At 68.5% G+C, this 25046-nt stretch overlaps 1 protein-coding gene across 3 annotated transcripts; it reads right to left on the bottom strand.

Moving 5' to 3' along the window:
- Nucleotides 1-292: 292 nt before the first annotated feature.
- Nucleotides 293-22658, bottom strand: LLGL1 (LLGL scribble cell polarity complex component 1). Of its 3 annotated transcripts, none has more exons than XM_062588744.1 (23): nt 22496-22658; nt 16233-16330; nt 11148-11229; nt 10940-11070; nt 8713-8871; nt 8476-8638; nt 8004-8139; nt 7639-7693; nt 7211-7368; nt 6917-7134; nt 6659-6726; nt 5981-6134; nt 5399-5503; nt 4652-4944; nt 4407-4560; nt 3902-4055; nt 3295-3578; nt 2636-2900; nt 2346-2460; nt 2072-2166; nt 1678-1801; nt 1419-1498; nt 293-1126 (listed from the first exon to the last, which is right to left on the bottom strand). In XM_062588744.1, exons 1-22 carry the CDS (start codon nt 22574-22576, stop codon nt 1420-1422), a joined length of 3171 nt encoding a protein of 1056 aa, XP_062444728.1. In that variant the 5' UTR covers nt 22577-22658; the 3' UTR covers nt 293-1126; nt 1419. The 3 variants fall into 3 exon arrangements, with proteins under 3 accessions (XP_062444728.1, XP_062444729.1, XP_062444730.1); XM_062588745.1 differs by having other exon boundaries at nt 10955-11070; XM_062588746.1 differs by lacking the exon at nt 22496-22658 and adding an exon at nt 17265-17560.
- Nucleotides 22659-25046: the final 2388 nt, after the last annotated feature.

Here is a 25046-nt window from a genome sequence, read left to right as displayed (position 1 = left end):
CCCCCCCCCCCCCCCCCCCCCCCCCCCCCCAAACCCCAGCGAGGACACAGCCGGGCTGGGGCGCCCAGCAGGAATTTGGCACAGTGACACCCCCCCCACACACCCACCCCAGAGCAGGAGGAGGGAGAGGGGGCCGGGCCACCCCCCCCCCCCCACCCCACCCCAGGCAGCTCCGTGCCCCATCTGCTCCCACCACCAGGCGCAGGCCTGGGGCCAAAACCAGCATCCTTCCCCCCCCCCCCCCACACCCCCCCCTCGCCCTCCAGTAACATCCCACCCCAAACCCACCCATGGAAGGAATTAGTGTTGGCCAGGAGCAGCAGCCGGAGAGCCCGGCCTGGAGAATAGCCCTTGGAGACGCCCCTAAGGAAAAGGCCACCTGTGACCACCCCCCCCTCCCCATACCCGGCCACGGAGCAGGGACCGTCCCCGCGCCCACCCCGGGGAGCGGCGGCGGGACGGGGCCTGTGCCAGATCCCCCCCTCTCCGCCGGGAGAGGGGTCAGTCCTCGCGCAGCAGCCCGGGGCCTCCTCGCCCGCGCGCAGGGATCGGGGCTGTAAACTGCAGCGAGCTGGGCATGTAAACAGAGACAAGGGTGCGGGCCGCCGTGCCGAGGGCTCCCGGCCTCCCTTCGCTTCGCGCCTCCTCAAGGGGCCAAAACCAGGCGCCGGGAGCAGGGCACGACCGCCAGCGAGCCCCCGGCCCTCCCCGCGGAGCCAGGAAGCAGCAGCCCCTGGGAACGGGGCGCTGGAGCAGGGGACAAGTTACACTCGACCGTATTAAAAAAAAAAAAAAAAAAAAAAAAAAAAAGAAGAAAAAAATATCTTCCCCGGGAAGAGTTTGTGCGACATGACCCCGCCATCCCGGCGAGGGGCCCGTCCGAGGGGGACGGTGGCACGGGGCCCCCGCGGACCGGGGCCCGGCGGCGGCGGCCGAGAGCCGGGGGGGGAGGCGCGGGGAAGGGACGTGCCGGAGCCGGGGGGCGCGCCGGCAGCCAGCGCGGATGTTAGAGAAGAGGCGAGTCTACGTTACACGAAGGGGCGCTGGGGAAGAGTCGAGTCGAGCCGCGCATCCCGGGAATCCAAGCACGGAGATGGGCTGGGGAGGCCTCGGGTGCCGGCGATCCCTGCAGGCAACGCAGCCGCTGAGAGCCGGCCGGCAACGGGGCTCCGGAGCCCCCTCCGAGGGGGACGGCTGGGGCAGGGACCCTCCCCGTTGCCTCCCCCCAGGCCCCTCGCAGCCCTGCAGGACTGGCAGCATCCCAGTACGGACTGGACCCTGGGAGCAGAGCCTAAAACCACGCAGAGGTCCCCACGCCGCCCTGCGTCGCGGCGGCCGCGGAGGCAGGACCGGCTCTGCGGACGTCCCCGGGGAGGTGCAGGGCCACCCGCCCGCAGGGACAGCGGCTCCTCACGCACCTCACTTGATGAGGATCCCCGCGGGCCGGGCCTCGTCCTCGCTCACGTTCCTCATGTTCCTCTCTGCTTCCTCCGAGGACCTAGGGGTAGAGGCTGGTGAGACACAGGCCTGGGGGCTCGGGCGCTTGCCCGCAGCCCTGGCAGAGCCCGGAGCGGTCCGAGCAGCGCCAGCTCTGCGGGGATCCCAGCAGAGGTGCAGCGCTAGGGCTGGCTGCTGCCGGAGACCTTGCACACTCGCCCCACACACACGCGCACTCACGCCAGGAAATCCTTCACTTCCTCCACGGTGATGTCCCCGGTGGTGTCCAGCGGGTTCTCCATGCTGCTGTTGGGGGAGTCGATGGGGCCGGGGGAGAAGGCTGCTTGGTGCTCCTCGGGGGACCCTGGCAGTCACAGGGATGGCAGGGCTGGGGGGCACCCACAGCAAGCAGCCAGGCCCACGCCAGCCCCCAGGCAGTCCATCCGGCCCCAAGGGAGGGCCCATTGGGGTGCAGCTACGACAGCGGTGGGTGACCCTCTAGCCAACCCAGCACGGCCAGCGGAGACAGCAGGGAACTGCCTGCGAACCCATCGAACCCCGGCCACCCACGGGGTGTGCCCACGGCCCCGCGCCCTTCCCCACCCCGGCACCTCGGGGACGCAGAGTCACTCACGGTCACTGTCGGTGGGGGAGTGATTGGTCTCGGGGCTGTGCGGGACGTGGGTGCCGTTCGCCTGCGGCAGCTTCGGCGTCGCCGTCAAGTTGTTGCTGGAAGGAACCGGGGCGATGTTAGTAACATGAGAGCCTCCCACCCAGAGCAGGGCACAGACACGTATCTGGGTGTTTCCCCACGCTGGGAGGGGAGGCAAACACCCCGTCCAGCTGTAGCAAACCATGCCTCCCCCAGCCAGTCCTCAACAGCACAGCCCATCTTCGCCCCAGCCCACCTGAGACAGGAGGTGTCCTGGAGCCTGGAGACCTCCAGGGAGCACAGTGGCTCTGTCACGTTCCTGGTGCTCAGGGAGAAGCGTTCAAATTCAGATGGTGAAATCAGGTAGAAACCTGGAGGGAGCAGAGAGTGTCAGGGACCTCCGTGTTGGGCTGCAGAGCAGGAGAACAAGGCCGAGGGGTTTGTAGCAGGTGGACAGGGCCTGGAGATGACGACCAGCCTGAGACAGGTGTCCTCCCAGTCCCAGCACTGCCAGGTGAGTCACCAGGACCCCACAGGGCTCCTCACCTTGGCCATGCTTGGTGAAGACGCAGGAAGCAATGCCACTGATGTCCTCCTTGCGGATGCAGGCATAGTGGACCTGGGGCCGCAGGCCAGGCACCGTGAAGATGTGGATGTCACCCAGGTTGGTGAGACAGGCCAGGCAGTTCTCTGTGTAGTCCTCTGAGGTGGCACTGGCAAAGCTCACCAGAGCCACCTTCCGTACCCGGCACCCCTCATGCGCAGTCAGTTTGAACTTGGTCTTGGCGCTCACCTTGGGCAGCGTGAACACCTGGGGCAGGCGAGAGGAGCCAGGCGATCAGCCCCGGCTGCAACATCCAGTTCCCACAGAGCACAGAAACCCTCTGGATTTCACAGGACATCAGAGCAGCCTCCAACCGCAGCAGCCCTGGAGAGCCCTCGGCAAAGGGCTGCACATTCCCCAAAGAGCCAGCACCACCCAGACAGGGGCAGGAGCCACCCCGAGGCACCTGCGCCATGCCCAGGGACACCCTACCCCTCCTTATCTCCTTCAGTTTCTGCTTTTCTGGATCACGGTCCTGTGTTCAGCGCTCTGCACCCAGAGCAGATGGGGGCACGTTGTGGTGGGTGCAGGCAGAGCAGTGGCTGGTCCCATCCCCACCGCGGGGAGACGGTGCAGCACAGAGCCCAGCCCCACCGCTTACCTTGAACTGCTCCTCCGAGGAGATGAGCATGGAGTGGCTGCCCTGCATGTCGGGGGCTTTGGCCAAGTCCCGCGAGACCTCATAGGGCTCAGGCAGTGGGTTCCCCCGCCCATCCAGCACAGCGATGGCCACCACGGGCGCCCGGTGCATCAGCTGGATCTCTTTGCCCAGCACTGCCTCCACCGCACGCTCTGAGAATTTCTCCTGCGACGGCACCTCCAGGGCGTAGGCGAACACCGAGCCGGAGTTGGTCCCTGCCCACATTGTGGGGCCGTGATGTGCCGCTGTGGGGACGGGAGGAACAGTGGCAGCATGAGAAACCAGCCTCCCCGCAGCATGGCACCTGTCAGACTGGGAAGGCCCATCTCGGGGGTGCTTTTCCCAAAGCTGCCGTGGCAGAGCAGACACTGGGAGGTGAAGACAGCAACCCTCATGCGTCAGGGCCAGCACCGCATGAGTCAGGCTGAAAACCCTTCCTGCCCCACAGGTCCCACCCCCCAGGAAAGCCCCAGCAGGAGCAGGCAGAGGGGAAGCAGCGAGCTCTGCCAGCGACAGCCACGGACAGGGTTGGGGAGTTCCCAGCCCACGCAGGGGCCGCGAGCCTTACCGTCTCGAAGGAAGGTATCCGCGAAGTAGAGGCAACGCACCACCCCTGAGAGCGAGTCGTCCGCCGAGCGCGGCTCGATCCGCCTCTGCACGGGTGTCATCTCCACCTCCGGCGGCCCTGCCTGCTCAGCCAGCTGGGCATTGGCTTCCTGGACCTGGGGAGGAGATGGGGGCTCAGACATGCGTCAGGACCACAGCCAGCCTTGGGAGAGGGGGCGGGCAGCGGGGCCAAGGGGCTGAAGAGCCAGGTTATACTCTGCCACGTCAGCACCAGGCAGTTTGTGCACGAGCCACATGGGCCGCTCGGTAATTCAGACCTTGCCTTTGGATACAGCCCACCAGGCTGCAACCAAGCAGAGGGCGAGATGGTGATCTGGCCCCATTCTACTACACAGCAAAGGAGATCAGGGCAAGGAGCAGCAACAGCTACGCTGGAGAGGACATCAGGGCAGAGGGCCAGGCCCCGGGGCAGGGACCGTGCAGGGCTGGCCCTGCTCTCTGCCCACCTTGCTGGATGGGCTGTTGGCATTGACTCTCTTCTTGCCCGACACCCTGCTCTTGCGGATCCGGCGGAAGGACTGCCGTAGGGACTTCTTGAGGGACTTCACGCGGGACAGGGGGCCCTCCATAGCCAGGGAGTCGTTGGGGTGCAGCGTACACCTTCGAGCACAGACACTGCTCAGCACCTTGCCCACTACCAGCCAGTGCCGAGCATCTCTCCACCACCTCCCTGCCGCGCTCCCCCATGCACCTGGCCAGCACCGGGTTGCGTCTGTAGTAGTCGAAGAGACCAAAGCCATGGCTAGTGCCGAAGGCCACGAGGTTCCACTCCGAGTGAAGCGTCACAGCGGTGACGGCGGCAGGTGGCACACACTGCACCAGCACACTGGGTTGGAAACCAGGGGTGAAGGCCACTGGGCCGTTCTTGGGTGCCAACCGGTCATGGCCCTTCCAGGTGAAGCCCTCACGGTCCTGCAGCAGGTCTACTGTGGCCACGCTGACGGCGTGCTCCGACTTCTCATCGCTGAGCTCCATGACCAGCACCTGGAAGGGATGCAGGGAGGCAGCCAGTTAGGAAGGTGCTCCAGCCTGTGGCCCACAGTACCCTGGTGCTGGGCAGGGGCACTACCTGTCCTGCTCCCAGCACCACCAGCACCTGCCTCAGAGATCACCAGGGCTCTCTGAAGCAATTCTGAGGTGCCAATGTTCAAGGGAGGACTAGGACATGCTCTGACAGTCCCACCCTAGAGACAGCAGCTAGCTCTTGCTGCCCTGCTGCAAGCCAGGGGCTAAACCCCGAGGTAGGAGTCAAACTGAGGCCCTTCGAGGACGGGCACAGCTTCCCCTGCGCCCGAGGCAGGCAGAGGCCAACGTGCCTCCGCGACCTGTCTCAGCTCTCCAGCGAAGGAGCTCAGAGGTGCCAGGCACGGCTGGCCAGAGGCGGCCATCCCCATCCGCGGCGGCACAACGCGCCCCCCGCATCGCCGAGCGGCCCCACCTGCCCAGCGGTGCCAGCCACCACCATCTTGGCCGTGTACTTGCACAGCGCGATCTTCTGGATGCCCAGGCGGGGGTCGTCGCTGTAGGGATCAAAGCAGCCCACCTGCGGGAGACAGCGGCACGCGGCGCCTTCGCGCTGCTCCAGGGCAGACCCCTCCGGCAGCCGGCCCCCCTCTCCTGCCCCCCAAACGCCCGGCAGCTCCCCGCAGCGCGCTGCGGGCACTGTGCAGCCAGCACGGGTCGGGCAGCGATGCTGGGGCCCCTCCGGGCTTTGTGCCCAGAGAAGAGCAGCCGTGGCAGGACTGCCCCACACGTCCCTGCTCCCGTGGGACAGGCCCAGTGCCCCAGACTGGGGCCAGCCTGCACGACGTGCAGAACAAGGGCCCCTTGTGCCCTTCACTGGGCATCAGGTGGCAGCTGTCCCCCGCCGAAGGGGGACGCATCCCCCGGAGCGCGGCTGGGGTGGCTCCTGCGGGCTCATCCTCCATCCCCTCCCGCTGCCCCGGCTCTGGGTCTGCCTCCCCCCGTCCCGGCAGCCAGCCAGGGCGCCGCAGGGCTGGAGCGGCGTGGGGCACGTTACCTTCCGGAAGGGCGGCCACTCCTCCTCGCCGGCCTGGGTCAGGCTGTCGTTGTGCTCGCAGTCCGTCTGGAAGATGTTGGCAGTGCCCAGCTTGTAGAGCGGCTTCAGGGACACCCCCGAGGCGTCCCAGAACCGCACCGTGCCGTCCTCGTGCCTGGGGGGACGCGAGGGAGGCCGCGTTACCGAAGAAGGGCCGCCACCGTCCCCAACGTCTGCCGGGCGAACGAGACCCGCGCGCGCACACTCGCGTCCGGCTCCGCGCGGCCGCCGTGCCGGGAGCGGGGAGCGAGCCGCACGCGCCAAGGGCCAGGAGGAAGGAGCGGGATGGGGAGGGGGGAAGAACACAGCGGGTGACGCATTCCTGCCCGGCTGCCAAGCTAAACAAGAGGGATCGTCAGCCCACCCAACAACAGCCGCGGGCCTTCCTCGCGCCGCCCCCGGCTTCGGCTCCCTGCCGGAGCATGGCTCTCCCCCGCCGCTCTCGCCACCGGGAACGGCCCGCTCGCCGCACCGAGCGCCCGAGGGAAGGGGCTGCCCTGCGTGGCCGGAGGATGCATTTAGTCCCCCTCCATCCTGATGGTGCCCCAGGACCCCCCTCTCCATGTCAGGCGGGACGTTACATGCTCACCCGCGACACACTGGGAGCTGCTAGCCAGGCTGCAGGCCCAGGGCACTCACCCAGTAAGGAGAAGACCTCTCTGCGTGGGCTCCTGGGCCAAGTTCTTGCCTCCGTTGATGGGCCAAGTCTGGGGGAGCAGGAGGAAGTGTTAGGCCTCTGCCTCCCCCCCCCCCAAGTGCTCCCCGTCCTCAGGCGGCTCTGAATCCACCAACTAGGGCTTGTGCCCAGCCAGCACCGACCTGCAGCCCAGACCCACCCAGAGCCGGCTGTGTGTTCAGCGGCGCCACGTGTCCCACTCAGCGAGAGCCGTTACTCACCGCAGAGGACAGCCGGGGGCTCTGCTGCTCCCCTGCACTGATAATCCTCTCCCAGAGCTTGAGGGGCACGTTGGAGATGTGGTAGGAGCAGGTGATGGCAGAGGAGTGGAGAGGTGCCAGGTACGGGGCCGGGATGGTAGGCCAGCCCGGCGTCTGGAGGTCAATCACCACCAGCTCTTCCTCCACCAGGACTACGAGGGCACGTGGGTTCTCAAAGCCTGAAGGACAGACAAATGCCAGTAGCAGAGATTCTTCGCTTGAGGGGATGCCGTCCCCAGCACAGGTAGGACATACCTCCCTCAGCCACCTCCGTGTCCTGCACGGTGAAGAAGTCAATGACACGGGAGGTGAAGTCCAGTGTGGCGAGGGTCTGGCCCTGCAGGACGCTGACGCAGTGCCGGTCGCCATAGCTGGCCCGTGGCATGCCACCGTTGAAGATGATGAAGGGATTGCTGCAGGGAAGCAGCTAGGATCAGACACTCCTGTCCCTGCAGCAACTTAGGAGAACCCTGGGCTCCACAAGACACCTTGCCATGAAGACCAGCAAGGCTGAGCCACCAGCATGATCTTTGCAGTCTCCTGCAGCACCCAGGGTCTCCCAGTTGCACTAGTTACCCAGGCCTCCAGCAAGCCCAAGGAGAGCCCACCGCTGCTGCTGGACAGGCACATGCCAGCCCCAACCCCACCTGGCCAGGGCAGCCACACACTTGCCAGGGACCTACCCCGATTCGCAGGTTCGCCACAGGATTTTGTTGATGGCTTTGCAAGGGAACGGACCTGAAATGAAGACAACCCCAAGGCTGCAACTCTCCCACTGCACAAGAAGTCCAAGGAGATTTCAGCTTCCTGAGCATGAGGTGAGACCCTGGGAGGCACAGGGGCCTCCCAGCACCCAGGGGCTGGGATAGTGAGATCAGTCCTAACTCCACAGCACCCAACAGGTGACAAATCAGCCAGTGCCACCCTACAGCAGGGCTCCAAGATGCCCCTGGACTCTTCCTGCCCCTTCATTGGTGCCAAGCATAGCACTGGGGTCTCCAAAGGGGCAGGCACATTGCAAAGGCAGGATGGTGTGAGGCCAACAAACCGTATGGGATGGTGGACATGACGGGCTGCTGGGTTTTCTGGCAGCTGCTGTTCACCGCCCACACCATGTAGCCCCCGTCGCTGTGGGAGCTCACGATGGTCTTGCCGCTGTACTCCCAGGCCAGGCTTTCCAGTTGCTGCAAAAGAAAAATGGGAGCTTGAAACCAGGCGAAAGGAAGCCCCAGCCCAACCACAGCCCCCCCGCAGTGGGAGAGAGGCCCCTAAAGCCAGCGAAGTGGGGATCAGCAGCTCCAAGAGATGCTCCCCAACTGCCAACAGGCAGGAGATGATGGGCAGCCCTGCCCCATCCCCTAAGTGAAAGGGGCCACAAACATCCTAGCCCAGGCCACTAGCCACACACCACCCTCCCAAGGTGGCCACAAGGCCCAGGAAGGCTCTGAGCACCCAGACAGCTCAAGGCACCAACCGGGAGCCAACAGAGGGGGCCACGTGGCCAGGCCTGTCCAAGCTACCTGGTTCCCTAGGAAGAGATGATCAACGGTGCGCGTGGTCTGGTCCCAGATGATCACCAGCCCCCGGCTGTACCCGATCAGGAGCTTGCTGGAGTCCTGGGGGTGCTCCTGGATGGACTCCACTGGCCCCAGGGCCTTCCCGCAGCGGTAGTCATCGGGCACGCTGGCAGCAGAGCAGAGCGTGGTGAGGGGAGGCGGGGGCCGGTGGGAGGGGGCGCGTGCCCAGCCAGCACTCACCTTTGCAGGATCTCATCCTGGAAGAGGGTTTTCTCCTCCAGCAGCGTGAGGCCAGGGAGCGCAAGGAAGTACACCCCGCCGCCCTCGGTGCCCAGGCAGGCCACGTCACAGGCAGACTTCAGCAGGATCACCGTCACCCGGGTGATGCTGGGGGAGCAGCTGCGGAGAAGACCGCGGGGCCGTGTCAGCCGCGCCGCCTGCTCCGCTCGGCACAGGCGCCTCGGGCTGCAAGAGGGGCACAGCGCAGGGCAACCCCCGTGCACAGGCACAGCCCGGTGCCTGTGGAGCGGTGGAGACTCCAGCCCTCTCAGCACCACTCTGATGTTCACCCCCCCGTCCCTGTCCCCAGTCCCCGCTGGGAGCAGACCCGCCAGGAGGATGGAGATGACGCTCAAGGAAAGCAGCCAGGCAGACTCCAGCTCTTTGGTCTTCACCATTCTCCATCATCTCTCCTTCAACCTAGATGCTAATGGTTCTGTCTACAGCTAATTACAGCGCCATTAATTACAGACCAGGCATTGCCAAAACCTAAAAAAGATTGCTTGAGTCCAGGACTGCAGTTTTTCCCATTGCGCGCTGGAGTTCCTGCTCATTAGCTGAAGAGCAGCCACCGGTTTGGAGCACAAGGAGGCCAAGCTGCTTCACTAGAAGGGACATGTAGGGGTGAGCCATGCTAGCGGGGAGCCCTGCTGAACCCACGGCTGCCACGGGGATGCAGGTGGCCACACAGGCTCCCACGAGCCAGGCCCCCAGGGCACCGTTTTGCCAGGCGTGCTGAGGATGGAGAAAGGGACGGCCAATCCCCACGACCATCCAGCAGTCACAGCGCCTGGCTCCAAGTCCTGCTGTGGGCATGCAAGAGAGGGACAAGGACGCATGGCTGGCAGACGCGGGGCCGGTCACACTCCTTTGCCTACTCACGCTTGTCTTAGGTCAGCTCTGCACAGGGATCTAGAGCCCTTTGCCTGCAGGAGTGCCCAGACCCAAAGCAGGCCAGGACTAGAGGAGCACGGGATTTGGTCTCAAGTTTGCCTTGCTGGGCTCCGAGCTGTGGTGCAGAGGCTCAGACCACAGGCCCAGGATCATTACTGTTTTGGATAATCCCCATCCAGCAGCTCCCAGCAGGAACAGAGGTGACTGCCTGGCCCGAGGGCGAGGGAGCACCCAGGGCTTGGCACTGCTCCTCTCCTCGAGCACCGCTAGACGTGCGCCAGGTCCAGCGTTATCACCTCTGCTTGGGAACTGCCTGGAGCCGGAGGCTGGGGGAGCACCAGCGACTCCCCTCTGCGCGCCAGCCCTGACCTCGCGTCCTCCCCTAGGCAACTGCTTCGGCCACGAGCAACAGGATCTTGGCCGGGATCCCAGCCTGACCCGGGACGGCGGCTCCCACGCGACGTTCCCAGCCGCCGCTCCCGGCTGCCAGCGCTACCGCGGAGTCTCTGCTCCCCCGCCGCGGCCCTGGGATCGGGGCAGCACCACGATGGGGTGGCCAGCCCTGCTGCAACGCCTTCTCCTGCCCTCCCGGAGCCGGGGAAATCCTCGCTGTGCAAGGCGCCTTTTGCCCACCGAGCGCCTCCCAGGAGGCATCCGGAGAGATCAAGAGCTCAGCAAAAGCCGACTCAGCCGTGCTCGGGGCAGATCATCCTCCAGCCCCAGAGCCTTCCCGGCGGGGAGCTTGTTTGGTCGTGGCTAAACGCACCCCGCCAGGACAGCTGCTCCGTGCCCGTCCCTACGCGGCAGGGCACAGAGGCTCAGAGTCTACTTTAAATTTTCTGTTGTTTTTAAAAGCAAAAAAAAAAAAAAAAAAAAAAAAAATTCAGCACAAAACTTTGCATCTGGCAGCGCGGGAGCCAAGCCCCACCCCGGCACATCACAGACCTCGGCGTAAACTCTGGCAGACCTCGCCTGGAGCCGCCTCGCGGCCCGGCCTGGGAGGGGCGAGTCGAGAAGACACCGGATCCGCGGAGTCCGGCGAGAAGGCGAGAGCCTGGCACCGAGGCCCGCGCCGCCCGGGCCAGCCCGCCGCGCGCGGGGGGCTATTTTTCGCCGCTGTCGCCGCGTCTCAGCGGGGGGGTTGGGAAGGCTCGGCCAGCGCTCGCACCCCCTTTTGCAGCCCCAGCCGGCCGAGCGGGGCCGGGGCGGAGGGCAGGAGCGCCCCGGCCCGGCAGCACCCCGCCGCCCGCAGCCCCAAGCGTGGAGGATGGAAGGAGGCAGGCGGGACGAGTACTTAGCGCTGTCGAACCCTGGGCGTCCCGGCAGGCTGAAGCCGCGCGTCTCCTCGAGGTGGGAGCAGCCCTCCTTCTGGTAGATCTCCCAGAGGTGCAGCGTGTTGTCGTCGAGCAGGGACAGCAGCCAGCCCTGCGGCAACGGGGACAGAGAGGTCGGCGAGGCGGCCGTGCCCGCGGCCGGGCTCCCCGCGGCCGGGCTCTACCTACCTGGCCGGGTAGGAAGTGCATCTGCGTGACGGTGGCCGTCTCCTTGTGCAAGCCCGTGAACTCCACGCCCGGCGCGCCGTAGCTGGTGGGGCCGTCAAAGAAGCAACGAGAGAGCGGAGCCCAACCGCCGCCCTCGCCCGGGCTGCCCCGACCGCCCCGGGGGTGTCCCCCCCCCCCCCCCCCGCCACCCCAGCGCTGCATGGGGATGCCGCTTTAGCCCGCTTTTGCCCCAAACCCGCCGCATCCTTCCCCCACGGTGTTGCGGTCCCCCCCCCCCCCCCCACGGCCGCAGGGCATCCCTCACGGCGCCCCCCGACCCGCTCCCCTCGCAGCCCGTCCTCCCCCCCCAACCCTTCGCCGCCGGCTGCCGCGGCCCCTCGGAGCTGCGGCAATCCCTCGCCGAGGGTCACCAAGCAACGAGGCTCCGGCTCGCGCGTTGCTGGGAGCAACCCGCGCTCCCGCGCCAGGCTCCACGCTATGCTTATTCAGCAACTCCCCCTGCTCGTTTCCTGTCCCAAAACCCACCCCAGCTCCGGCGAAAAGGGCCTGCGGTGGCCCCGGGCAGGGGGCCGGCCCCGCGCCGGCGGGCTTGAGCGGCACGAGGCGAGGGGCTCGCTGCCGCCGCACCGCCGGGGCACGCTCGGATCTGTCCCGCAGACCCCGGGGCCCGCAGGTTTGATCCAGGAAAAGAAATTGAAGAAGACTCAGCAGCTATTTGCACGGGGTAGGGCCTGCCCGGCCGCCCCCAAAGCGGGGGTTAGGACCCCCGGCTGCCATGCACCCCAGCGCCCCGGGGCCGTCCCGGGCTGGCTCCTCGGCCACCCGCGAAGAAGGCGACGCGATGGGATCGAGTCGCTCTCTAACCTCGTTTCGCCACCCAATTACGCTCCAAACGGCCGGCGCACGGGAGACGCGGGCAGCCGGCGGGCGGGGGGCGCCTCCGATTAGCCGCGCTCCTTTTGCGGGGACAGCGGCGGCAGCAGCTCTCGGCACCTCCAGGATCCTGAACTTTCCCATCGGCTCCTTCCCGGTTTGGGGAACGCAGGGATGCGTGGGGAGCCCCCGGTGCCCCCCGCTCCGTCCCGGCGTGGGGCAGAAAGCCTGGGGGACACGGGCGAAGGAGCAGCGGGCACAGCCAGCCCCGGAAACAGCAGCTCCGGGTTCAGGACACCAAGCACTTCCCATGCCTTTAACCCGCGCGCCCGGCGCTTCCGACTCGCGCGGCAGCCGCCGCGGAGGCAGCGGGGCCGCCCCGGGTCAGGAAGCGGGCTGGCAGGCCGCCGGGGCCGGGCGGGATCCCGTCCGCCCGCCACCGCCGCCACCCCCTGCTTTCTCATGTGCGCGGCGGGGGCCGTGCGGAGCCGCCCGGCAGCCTGGGCCGGCCCCGCGCGCAGCGCGCGCACCGGCTGCAGGGTGGGGATCGGTATGCGCCGGGATGGCCTCACTCGCCCAACTGGTCCCGGCGGAGCAGGAACCGGGGCAGGCCCTGTGCCGGCACGGCCGGCTGCAAGGAGCTTCCCGTATCCGCACCAGGCGCCCGGTCCCCAGCACAACCCTGAGAAGGGCCTGGATCATACCGGTTGCTGCTTTTTCCAGCCTGGGCCACCGCCGGGGAGAAACAGTTACAGCTCGGCCCCGCGCGCACCAGCTCAGCCAGGACCCGGCTCGCGCAGGGGCTGCACCTCTCGCGCCCCGAGGCCGTGCCAAGGCTCCCCAGCTCACCAGGCTGGAGAACACCCAGCCCTAAAAGCGACTCGCCTACGCGGTCCTCTCCCCAGGTCACCCCTCGCCGCCCCAGAAGCCCGGACCGGTGCTCTCAGCGCAGGGAACCGGCCCGGCAGCTCCGCCCGGACCGACAGGCAGGAGCCGTCTGGCAGCGCCAGGCGTCGCTGAGGCCAGGCCAGACCCGCCGAGGCTTTGAGGACGTCCTCGAGGAGCCAGACAGCCGGGACCGAGACCGGGGAAAACATCAGTCACCGCGGAGAAACCAACGGGGCAAAACTCCCGGGTGAGCCCACGCCGCGGGCTCCTCGCTTCCCGGCGGGACGGGAGCTCCCCAGGGAGGCGACAGCCTCTCCCGACGCCGGGCCGTCCGCGGGCCGCTCCACCCAGCGAGCCTCCCTGTGCACCAGCGGCACCAGTCCAGCCAGCTCCTCAGCCGCGCGGCTGGCATCGGGCTCCCACCCCACCCCGGCCCCGCGCGCGGCAGCGCCTTCTCTGCGGCGACCGGTCGGGGCCGAGCAGGGAGCCAGCGCGGCGTACCACCACGAGCTGCGTCCCAGGAGGTGCCGGGCTGCCACCCTGCAGCTGTAGGCATCACCGCGGTCCCCGGCGCGGTCGCGTGGGACCGCGGTCCCCAGCGGCCACGGGACCCGGCGCGCTGCACAGCGCGGCTTTGTCTGCAGCTGGACGCCACCCGGGCGCCCGCGGCTCTGCGCGGGGAGGGGAACATCAGTCTCCACGTGCCACAGGCTGCAGACGCAGGGGAAAACAGCTCTGACTGCACCAAACACGCACGGCCTCTTCCTCCGTGCCCAAACCCAGCATCTCCCGGGGACGTGCTTCCAGCCAGGCTGAGGACAAACCCACCCCCTGCACGTTCACCCAAAGGCAGTCTGGCAGATGGAGAGGACTCGTCGCAGCGCTCGCTCAGCACCCGTGCACGGTGTTTGATGGGGTGGGATAACCTCGTTGCAGCAGCACCCATCCCATCGCTGCCTTCCCGATGGCTCGGGAACACGGGGACTGTGGCAGGGCTTTGCGAAGAGCAATTCTGGAGCCGCGGGCTTCCACCGGCACATCACGCGCTCCCACCGACGCGCTGCGCCTCTGGGACCGATGTCCTGGCTCGGCACCGCACCACAGCGGCCGGCGTGCGCTCTGCTCGGCTCCCACTGCCCACATCCACCACCAGCCCCGAGCCCGGACGCAGCAGCGAGAGGCTGCTGGGGTGTCACCGCCTTGCAGAGCCTCACCCCCCCACCAAGGGGGAAAGCCGTCCTGCGACCCCAAATAAAAGTGCCCGTGTCGGACATCCCTCTCCAACAGGAGCTCCCGGCCAAATCGCCCGCCCAGTTCCCAGCCCTGCTCCTCCAAACGGCAGCCAGCAGCCGCTTGCCCCTGGGAGGAAGGAGCAGGAGCGGGGCCCGGAGGAAGCGGCCGAGGCTCGGGAAAGGCCGGTAGCCGCAGCGAGCGGATGTCTGTTGTCTCCCACCGCCCGCGGGAGCGCGGCGGCAGGGAGCGCAGCTGGCGGAGCCGCAGCTCCCCGGTGAGCGGAGGGGCGGGCAGGGGGTCCCGGGCCGGCGCGCCGGCCGCTGCACCACACGGCACAGCCCGGGACAGGGCACAGCCACGTCCTGCACGTGAGGGGGGACAGGCCAGCTAGAGGCAGCACCCCAGGGAGGCCTGGAAACAAGCTCCCTCGGAGAGATCACCCACGAAACCGAGCGCACGGCCCTCACAGCGCCCTGGGCACGGAGGAGGATCCCAGGCAAACACTGGGATCTTCCCTTGGTCCAGCTCCAGCTCCATACGAACAGTCTTTGCGTCGCTAGGGGCTGCAGAAAGGGCTGAGCTGCCCCTGGTGCTGCGGGACCCGATGGGGCAGGCAAGAATGTGATGGGAGATGGGGCACCACACTGCTCCTGCTCTCCCTGCCAGATCCCTGCCGCTGGGATCCAGGGATGAAGCCGGCCGGTCCCCTGAAATATCACCGCATCTGAGCCCTCCTCCGAGGAGCCCTGGGGCGGCTGGTGGCCCTGAGCCCCGCTCGGGGGCCAAGCGGCCAGCAGCGTCGCAGCTGGGCTGGCACCCGGGGCGGAGAAACACCATCTTTGTGCTCCGGAGGCAGGAGAAAGGGAGCTCCGGGGGCCGCCGATCTGGGGGAGGGGAGGATCCGCTCAGGAGGCGTCCCGGACCACGCCGCAGCCGCCCGCGCGCCTCCCCGCTCCATCCGGGCCCAGCCGAATGCCCACCCCACATTCCTGCAGCGCGGGGCCTCCGAGCGCAGGGACAAATCGATTCCTGGCCGCCTGCCAGCAGCCCTCTGAAGTCTCTTTACACGCAGCGAGCAACAAAGCCCTGCCAGGCCCCGTGGAGCTCTGCCAGCGCCGCTCCGCGCCGGCGGCTGCTGGCTACGTGCGGCCACCCGGCGCCCGGGCATCCCAGTGCCCCCCCCTTCCTCTTCCCCGCTGCCGCTTCCCGGAGCGGCCGGAGGCACCGCGTCACGGGGACCGGGCACACTCCTCCCGTGGGGCTGCATCTTCCAAGCCCTGCACCTCCATCCCGGCACCCCAGGCCGGGCAGCCCGGAGGTCCGGCCACCCCTCGCGGTGGCTGCAGGGTTTATCCTGCTGTTGCACAAAGCCGCCGCATTTTCGACCCAAACGCTGTCCAGCCAAGCCCCGGGACGCCGACAGATGAGCCCTTGCTAGCACCAGGGTCACCTTCCCCTGGGCAGAGATGTGACAACAGCTTTTTCCCCCAGCTGGCTGTTCCCAGCTCCCCAGCCTAGATCTTTCCCCAGCAGCTTCTGCCCTTCATCCTCAACCCACAGTCGGCATTCCCCAGGCAGGCGGGCTCCTCTGCACCAGTCCTTTCCCTTACAGAGGGGCTGGGCGCGGGGACAGGGTGCTGAGCACCCCCGGCTTCACTCGCCCGCGTGGCTCAGCCCCCTCCGGCCAGGAACGCTGGCTCCCCGCATCCGCGGGGCCTTTTCCCTCTGGCCCTGTTCCGCGGCGGAGTTTACGGCGCGGCTATTTCAAGCTGAGGACGACTCCATTCATAAATCAGGCGTTTGAGACGATGCAGCAGTTTCTTCCCGCTCCCCACCCACTCCCTTCTCCGCGCCCGCATTTCCCCCTTCCCCCCGGAGACGCGCGGCCCGGGCCAGATGCAGGCCAGCTGCTGCAGACGGACGCGGCCGAGGGCCGCCCGGCCCCAGCGTCGCCCGGTCTCCCCCGGGGAGGCTGCCGCCGCGTCCGATGCCGTCCGCCGCCTCCGCTGGGATTGGGGGAAGACGGCGAGAGCTCTTACCTCTCGCCCGCGCGGGGCAGCCCGGAGAGGCCAGCGCCGAAGGAAAGGATACATCTTCACCGCTCCCGACTTGGTGCCGATAGCCATGATCCGCAGCTTGGGGTCGTAGGCCAGGGAGCTCGGCTGGTTGGGGAAGCCGTGCTCCACCGTCTGGGGGAGACAGGGAGGTCAGAGCAGCGATCGGAGCCCCGCAGCACCCCCGTCCTCCCCATCCCAGTCCTCTGTCGATGGAGACCGTCCGCGTCCCCGGGCGGTGCCAGAGGCGGTCGAGAAGCACTGCCAGGAAGAGCGAGACCCCCTCCCCGGTCAAACGGGGAGCTGGCAAACCCCTCGGCCAAGGCAGGGCCTCTCCAGCCCCCCGGGGCGGCTCGAGGGCCTCCGTGGCCCACGCAGCGCAGCTGTGGATGCCGCTAGCCCGGCTCCAGGCCCGTGGCCCCCGGGAGCCCTTCAGCAGGAGGGGAAGGGAGCGGCAGGGAGACGGATCCAACTTGGCCCCAGAGCCTGCCGGGGGCTCCCCCGGCTCCCCTTTGCACGGCCCGGGCCTGGCCGGCTTCCCTGGCGAGCCGGCTCCAAAGCCCAGCCCGGCTCCTGCGTGCCGAGCGTGCAAAGCTCCGCGCAGCAGAGCCCGGATTTGGGCTGCTGGGCAAGGACCGGAGCCGGCACAGCCGACGGGCGCTCGTCACCGAGGGTCGTCCCCTACACGGGACCCGCAGCGCTGCCCCGGCTGCGCCTCCCGTGGTCCCCCATGGAAGCGGTTCCCGTAGGGATACGCTGTAGGTCCAGGCCCCGCCGGCGAGACCCACGGCGCCGCAGTCAGACAGGGACCTGCCTCCAGCAGGAAGGACGCTAAGGACGGCGGGGCAGCTCTGGCAGGACCGCTCTGCCCCACCAACCTCGCCCAGCCAAGAAACACCCCGGCACGAACCGATTTAGACTGATGCCTCCAAGAGCTCAACCTCCTCCCAGGCATCAGGCACTCTCCCCGAAACCTCGGCCAAAGGCACGGCGGGGGCGACCTCCGGCCAAGCAGAGGCCGTCCAAGCTAGCAAGAGGCCTGAGCACAGGCCTGCAGCCAGGACATTACCTTGCTAAAAGCCAAACCTCCACTTCAGCGGAAGAAGTTAACCAGGAGAGCGGTCGTTCCCAGACTGTCCGGGCCTTCAGAGAGGGATGGGGGACCGGGACGAGCACAGAACGCAGCAGCGGTGGGGCTGGCCGCCGGCCTCCTGCCCCCTCCCGACGCCGACACCGGCCAGCTCGCCTGCCAAGACGTAATGCAGAGCAGACCTAGGATGTCATCAGCGCAATTACAAGCTGCAACGCAAAGCGTGCGCAGATCCGTCCCATAGCTCTCCTGCATATTTTGGCACTGCCGAGACCAGCAGAGCCCTTCGTGCACAGGATGTTCTGCAACAGCCTCGCACGACCAGCCCCACCGCGAGGGACGCGGCCCCGCTGGAGCGCGGGGCGGCTGGCGATCCCTGCCCCAGCCGGGAGCCTCCGGCACCTCCCCAGGACAGGATGGCACAGGGGGAAACGCGCTGCCGCACTTGGCTCAGCCCTGCGCGTACCCACGGCGTAAGCAGTGGGCGTCTCCAGCAGCCTGCAGGGTTACAGCTCTGGCCCAGCTTGCACACAAGCAAGCAGGCCTCCGTGGCTTCGTTGCACACTTGCCCGCTGCTCCGAGCCACCCACCAGGCTGCATTTCAGCGCTGGCTTGGTAGCTGCAGGTCCCCTTCGCAGGGCCACCCCAGCGCGACTGCGGGCCGAGCCAGCCCCGGAGCGGCGGCGGCGACCTGGACCTGGCCACGGGCTCTCATCGGGGCACGGCGCTGGCGTTGCGTGAGCCCAGGAGCTGCTCGCACCCAGCTCAGCTCACCATGCCGTTGCACAACCACCTTTGCTGGCACAGGGGAAACGTGGGAGTGAAAATATGGCTCGGCAGGAACTGTGTCATCCAAACAGTGGCTGCAAAAATTCATAAACAAGTGGTTTTTACCTTGCTGCCACTCCAACATCCAGTCCCTGCGAGGAGCACAGCACGGCCCTGCCCGGGTTTGAGCTCGCGGTCACAGCACCACGCGGCTTTCCAGGGAAAGGAGGCAGAACCAGGAGAGCTGGACATTCGAGTGACTTGGAGCTGTGACTTCCCCAGCCAAAGCCACACACCGGGGCCTGCAGGCATCTTCCCAAGGAAGCCCGGGCCGGCAGCGCTCCGGCAGCATGCCCAGGCTCGTCGTCTCGGGAGAGGCCGTGCCTCCCTGCACCGGGAAGCGAAGTCGGAGGGGCGCCTTGCCACCGCTGTCCCCTCCCTCGCCGTCGGCGAGAGCCGGGATCCCCCGGGCAGCAGCCCCAGGGGGAGCAGCTTTGCCAAGCGGAGCGTACAACGCCTGCTTGCCACGTGCACGACGATCCAGCGACAGGGAGGCTGCCCGAGCCGGGCGGGCGGGATCCCTGCGCGCTGCCCTTGCCTGGGGCGGCGCAGGGGCACACGGGGGGGGGGGGGCTGCGGGCAGGCTCCTCGCACCCGCCCGCCGCGGTTCACTCCCCCGGGGCCTCCCCGTGCCCTGTTCTCCCTTCAGGCATTTCAGAAGTGCTGTGAAAACCCCAAACTGCGCTCCCAGCCTGGACAAGGGGCTCTGACTCACAGCATGAGTTTGAGGATGCTCTGCCAGCGGCCTCCAGCCTCTGCCCCGCGCACCCGGACTGAAATGCTCGAAGCGTTTCCTTATGCAATAGGCCACGGCCCACGTGCCAGGCCCCGGGAGCCTGCGGCTGACCCCTTCCTGAGCCCCAGGACATCCCCAAACCGCTGGCAAAGGCGCCCAAGCCTCTCCCGGGAGGCACCCTGCGCTCAGGGACGCGAAGGCTGACTGCCGCAGGCTCGGTCCCGCTCCCCGCGGGACGGGGGCAGCCCAGGGCTGCCACAAAACTGCTTTAGGCGGAGAACTGATAAGACAGCCGCTGCCCACCACGCGCCCTGCTGCCCCGGGGCCGAGACCTCCCGGGCGCCCCGAGGAGGGGAGGTCGGCCCCAGCTGCCTGCGCAGCAGATTCCCCGTCACTCCCAGCCCCGTATCAAGCAACAAATTACACGGCGGCTGCAGTAGCCTCCAGGGACTGCGATCGGCGGCTATTCATTTTCTTTGTTAATAGGTCCCCAGGGTGAGAGGTTAGTGCATCAGCCCGCTGCCCCCGCGAGCCCCAGGCGCCCGGCTGGAGCCCTCCCTCCCCGCACCGAGCCCTTCCTCCCGCCAGGCACCCGGGGCTGCATCCGGCAGGCCGGGCTGCCTGATCCAAGGCGTGCTCTGGGCCAAATTACAGCAAATACGAGGCAGATTTCAAGCTCACAAGTGAAAACAAGATCTTAATAGGAGTCAGGTGGGCAGCCAGCATCTCAGAGCACTCGGCCAGCCGGCATGGAGCTGCTCCCCGACAGCATTTCCGCCGCGGCCTGGAGGCTCCTGTCTCCAAAGCCCGCAGGAAGAGCCTCTCCGAGCCCAGACCTCCCAGGCAGCCCAAGGCTCGCGCCCGAGCAGGACCCGGCCGTGTAACCACCCCCCCACACACCCCGGCACGGCCTGCGGGCCCGCTTCCAGCACACAGCTCACTTGACACAGATCCGCAGAGCCGAACGGGAGCCCCAGGCTTTGGCTCGGGCTCTGCCGGTGGCTCCCTCGGGACGGGGCAGCCTGTCCCCTCCCCTGCACCGTCTGCACAGCAGGGCCTGGACCACGCCACGTCCGTCAGCTGCAGCCCGCCCCGGCCACGCTGCCCGTCGGCGGGATGCTCCCCCCTCGTTCGTCCCGCACATGAGGGGTCCCTATCACCCTGCGATTTTTGGCGAGCTGCAAGCGCCAGGTCCATCAGCTGGGCTAGGCAAACAACGTTGCTATCTGCTCCCGCTGCCGAAGGACACGCTGTTTGGTCTCTGCTCAGCTGGGGGCCGTTCCCGCTGTTTTCCTACACCTCAGGGTCATCCAACGCAAGGAAAAACCCTGTCCCAGCACCGCAGCGGGCTCGGAGCAAGCCAGAGCCGAGCATCTGTCCCTGGAGACAGCCGAGACGCGGCAGCCTGCGGCTAACTCAGCCCATCCCGCACAAACAGCAGATGAGCTGCAAAGCCAAGCAGGGGCCGAGGGAGGTAGCCAGCAAACGAGGGCCCGGGAGGCTCTTCCTGCAGCCCTCCGCCAGCTGCCGGGGATATTTAGGCCGCGTCCCGCGACGGAGGGGCCCGCGCGCCAATCCTATCGAGCGGAGTTAGCTCCAGGGGGTCTATTCTCTCCGCTCAGCAGCTTCGTGCAGAGCTCATTAATGGGAGACTAAATCCTCATCATGTCTAGAGGAGCAGATTACACGCTCGCAGTTCCCGCACATCCCGTATGCCGGCGGGGGGAAGAGCAGGAAAGATCAGAGCCCCGCGGTGCCTCCGTCTCCTCCGGCGCGACGCTGAGACGGGAGCCCCGCTGTGACCGCCTGGCCCTGCCCCGATCGGGGACCGCCAGAGCAGACGGCGCCCGGGGCAGCCCGCGCAGGGGGCACTCGGCGGGCTCAGAGCCGCCGAACCCGGACCGGGGAGCCCAGGGAGAGCCGACGGCAGCGGGCGCCCACGGTATCAGGCCGCGCAGCCCAGCCCTGGCTCTCCGCAGAGCTCACGAGCTGGAAGGAGGCGGCGATTCCCGGCGCGCCGGCTGGGCAGGAGGAGAGACAAGGTGCCCCGCAGGGATCCACGAGCCGACGAAGGAAACTCGGAGCGAGCGGAGGGCAAGGGAGGCCGGGAAACATGCCCCCAGCCCAGGGCAGGCAGCTGCAGCCTGCACCGCCTTGGCGGCGGCCCGGGAACCCCAGAGAACATTTTTTTCGGAGGGGACCCGGCTCGCTGTCTCCCGAGGGCCGGCCCCGAGCCGGATGGAAGCGCACACACCTAAGAGCTGCTTCCCGGCTCCGTGGGGCTGCACAGAGCCCGATGCCACGGCCACGCGGGGCCGGCTGCGGCTTCCCAAGGCCACAAAACATCCCTCAGCGGCCGGGAGCCCGGGGACCGCAGGTGGATGCCGCCAATCTCCGGGCAGCTTCCCCACCGCAGCCCCTGAAAAGGTTAAATTTAAGAGCCCAGCAGGCTTGTTAAGGCTGTACAATAAAGAGACGGGAGCGCAGGGAAAAGAGCTGTAAATCTCCACGACGCAGCTCTGCCCTTCAAGGGGGAGAGCGCCCGGCTCCGGGAAAACTTCGGGCCTTTGATCTCCACCCCGCGGAGGCGGCTTCGGGGCGCGCACCGGCCCCCCGCCAGCCCCTTCGCTGCCCGCGACGCCGGCTCGGAGCCGGAGCCCGTTTCCGCCTCGGGATGGCCCTTTCTGCTGACAAAGGCGAGGGGACCGGCCCAGAGCGCGTCCCAGCCTCCGGAGCGCCCTTTCAGCTGGCTCCGGGGGCCGCGACATCCCGGCGGCGCTCCGCGGAGCGCTCTGCGAGGGAAGTTGTACAACTCCCCCGGCAGGGTTTCGCGCCCCGGGAGCTGGATGCCGCCGGGGCGGCCGGAGCGCTGAGCCACGTCCCACCACCGCCACCGGCCCCAAGGCCTCCGGAGCGAGGGATGCGCGGGGATGGGACAGGGACCCCCACGGGGCGCCTCGCTGCTGCGCTGCTCCAGCACGGCACCAAGTGGGGAGAGCACAGGGGAGCCCCCGAGGGGATCCCCCAGCCCTAAAAATGGGGGAAAACAGGGGTATCCCTCACTGGGGTGTAGCACCCTGCACCCCTGGGGGAGTCTGCCCCACACTCCCCCAGAGCACCTCCAAACCTCGGGGGTCCCCGTAACTGCCACCCCCCCTCGGGCTAGGAGGTGCATCCTGCCCCAGAGCAGCCCCATGGGTTGCACTCCGGGGGTCTCCGTGCCCCCCCGGGGGGGACACCTGCTCCCTACAGCCACGGAGGGAGCCCCCCCTGCTCTGCCCCCCCAGGGTGACCCATGCTCCCGGGGGGTGGGCCCGCACGCTGCCCTCCCCCCCGCCATCCCCCGTGCAATGCTCCCCCCTACCCCGGGGGTGCAGCCTGCACGAGCGGAGCCCTGCGCCGGGCTCCCGATCGGGGGGAGCGGGGGGGGGGGGCGTGCAGTGAGCCCCCCGGGAGGCTGCATCCTGCAGGGGCGGTGCCCGCACCGACCTCCCGGGGCGGGGGGTTTGGGGGAGGGGGTCGTGCACTGCACCCCCGTTGAGGCTCCCGCCCGGCCCGGCCCGGCCCCGCCCCGCCGGGGGACACCCCGGCGGCCCCGCGGGAGGTGGGGGGAGTGGCGGGGGGTGTCCCGGCCGCGCTGCCGCACCTTGCTGAAGGCGAAGAGGTCGTGCCGGAGGCGGTCGCGGTGCGGGTCGGTGCCCTGCCGCCGGAACCGAAACTTCATCATGGTGGGGCCGGCGGCGGCGGCGCGGGTGCGGGCACCGGTGCGGGTACCGGTACCGGTACCAGCGCGGGTACGGGTGCCGGGCGGGGCCAGGCGGCGGCGGCGGCGGCGGCGGCGGGCGCTCCCCCTGCGCGCGCCGAGCCCCGAGCGCCGCGCGCCGAGCCCGGGCAGGCACCGCCGCGGCGGGGCGGGGCGGGGCGGGGCGCCCCTGCGCCGTTACGGGCAGCCCGCGCCGCCAATCAGCGACCGCCAGCCCGCGCCTCCAATCGGCACCCGCCCGCCCGCCCCGCGCATGCGCCCTGCCGCGGGGGCCGATGGGGGTTGTAGTTCCCTCCCCATTCTCCCCCCCCCCGGCTTTTTCCTTCCCTTTTTCCTTCCTTTCTCTCCCTCTTTCCGCAGAGCCCCGGGGTGAGGCGGGCTCGGCGGGGCGGGCGGGAGGAGCAGCCTCCCCCCACCGCCGCTTCGCCCACCCCGGCATGCGGCCCCACGCTGTCTGCAACACCGATCGCTAATGAGCAATCGCTAATGAACAATCACTTACGAACGCAGTTAATAACGTCAAGGGCCCTGCGGCCGCGCAGGGCCCACGCCACGCCACGCCACGCCACGGCCCTCGTCCCCCGGCTGGCAGGGAAGGGCCCGCGGCCTCCGGACCCCGCAGAGCCCCCCGCGTTCGGCACATCCCCGCCAGGGCCGCCGCCACATTAGCACTCGGGAGCCGTCGCTGGCTGGTGACCGAAAGTCTCCACGCCGGCGCTGGGCTCACAAATGCCCCCCGCAGGGGCCAGCCCGGGCGCTGCCAGGCTGGGTTTGCCCCTTCCCCGCGAGGCCGGACGGGTCCCCGGTGTGCGGCCCTGCCTGCCGCCCAGAGCGTGGGGCACCCTGCGCTCGCGGCGACGCAGCCACGTCGGGCCCACGGAGCTGAGGAAACGCTCCATCGCTCGGCGGGAATTAAACACCCAGGAGCAGCCCGGCCCGGGGCGGTGAGGCGCGCAGGGGCGCCGACGGCTCGGTCCCGTGCCGCCCCGGGCGATGCAGGGGGGGACGCGGGGAGCGGCGGAGGGCGAGGCGGCCGCGCCGGAGGTGTCACCCTGCCCGGAGCACTGGGCTGAGTCAGGCGAGCGCCGTCACCCTGCGTAACATCACCCGCGCAGGGCTGGGCCGGCCTCGGCCTCCCCTCCCTGCTGACTAACGCATGGGGCAGGGCCGCCCCGGGGGGCAGCACCCCAGACCCCCGCGGGGACACGCCTGGGGGGGTCCCCGGAGCTTCCCTGGAGAGCCGGGGCCGAGCGGCGCTAAGGGGGCTGGCACTGCAGGACGGCCCGGCGCTTTCTGACACCCGCGATTCCCGGGAGCCTGTTTCCATCCTCAAAGGCCTCTTTGTCCCCGTTTTTCGAGGGCGCTCCTGGGGAACGGCCACCCCGGGCTCAGAACCAGCGACGGAGCCGCTAACGCCAACCACGCAACGCTGCTGTGCCCGCCCTGGCCCTGGGAGGTTGGCAGGGCCGGGGACCATCCCCCGGGCACGCACAGCACCTCGGGTGCTGGCACAGCCTCCTGCCTCCGTTTCTTTCCGCGCCGCAGCGCACGGCGGGGATGCAACGCCTCGCCGCGGGCCCTGTCCACCCCTTCCCCTCTCCGGCGCCGCACGGCCGCCTGCCAGCCGCACTGCCATCTCCCTCTTGCGGGAGGAAGGAGCAGGGCAGGGCCGGCGAGGCCGAAGCCCAAGGCCGCAGCGGCAACGAGGAGCCTGGGGAGGCCAAGCCTCATCCGTGCCTCCCGGTGAGGGCACACGAGGGACGGCCCGGCGGACCTGGCCAAGCCTCCCCGGCGAGGGCTGCGAGGAGGCCGGCGAGCACGCCGGACGCAGGCTGTGCAGCCAGGAGCCCATGGGCACTGACCCGTCCCCGCAGGGTACCGAGCCGGGGCCCAGCGGGGCTGCTCGGGGGCACCCTCGGCCCAGCGGATCCCCCCAGGCTCTGCTCTGGGCTCAGCGGGCTGCAGCGCTCCGCTCCTGCCTCTGCCCCAGCTCCGGGCCACAGCGGGACAGAGCGAAGCCAAGCCCGGCTTCGAGCTGGACGGGGCCGAGAGGAAGGGGACAGCTTTGACATTTGCTCCCTACCCCTGTCGGTACTGGGAGCGGGCAGGAGACGTGGACAGGAGGGGACGCAAGCGCCTGCTGCAGCGCTGTCCCCGGTTTCTAGGGCAGTGCAAGAGAAGACAAGGAAACTTCGCATTTAAATGCCCCCATCCCCAAGGAGCTAGAGCCTCCCTTTATTTAGAACCATTTCTCTGTCACCGCAACCTCTTTTCTGCCGCTGGGGAGGGAGGCACAGATCCAAGCGCCAGGCTCCGCACGCAGGCGGTGACACCCAGAGCCTGGCATTACCTAAGCCAGGGGCTGAGGCCGGCCGGGAAGAGGAAAGACACCAGTCCTGCGGGCGAGCCAGACACCACCACGCAGGCAGGCAAG

Source organism: Rhea pennata, chromosome 15 (assembly GCF_028389875.1).
Source record: "Rhea pennata isolate bPtePen1 chromosome 15, bPtePen1.pri, whole genome shotgun sequence".
NCBI lineage: Eukaryota > Metazoa > Chordata > Aves > Rheiformes > Rheidae > Rhea > Rhea pennata.
The sequence above is the reverse complement of the archived record's forward strand: the minus strand, read 5'-3'. Positions and strand labels throughout refer to the sequence as shown.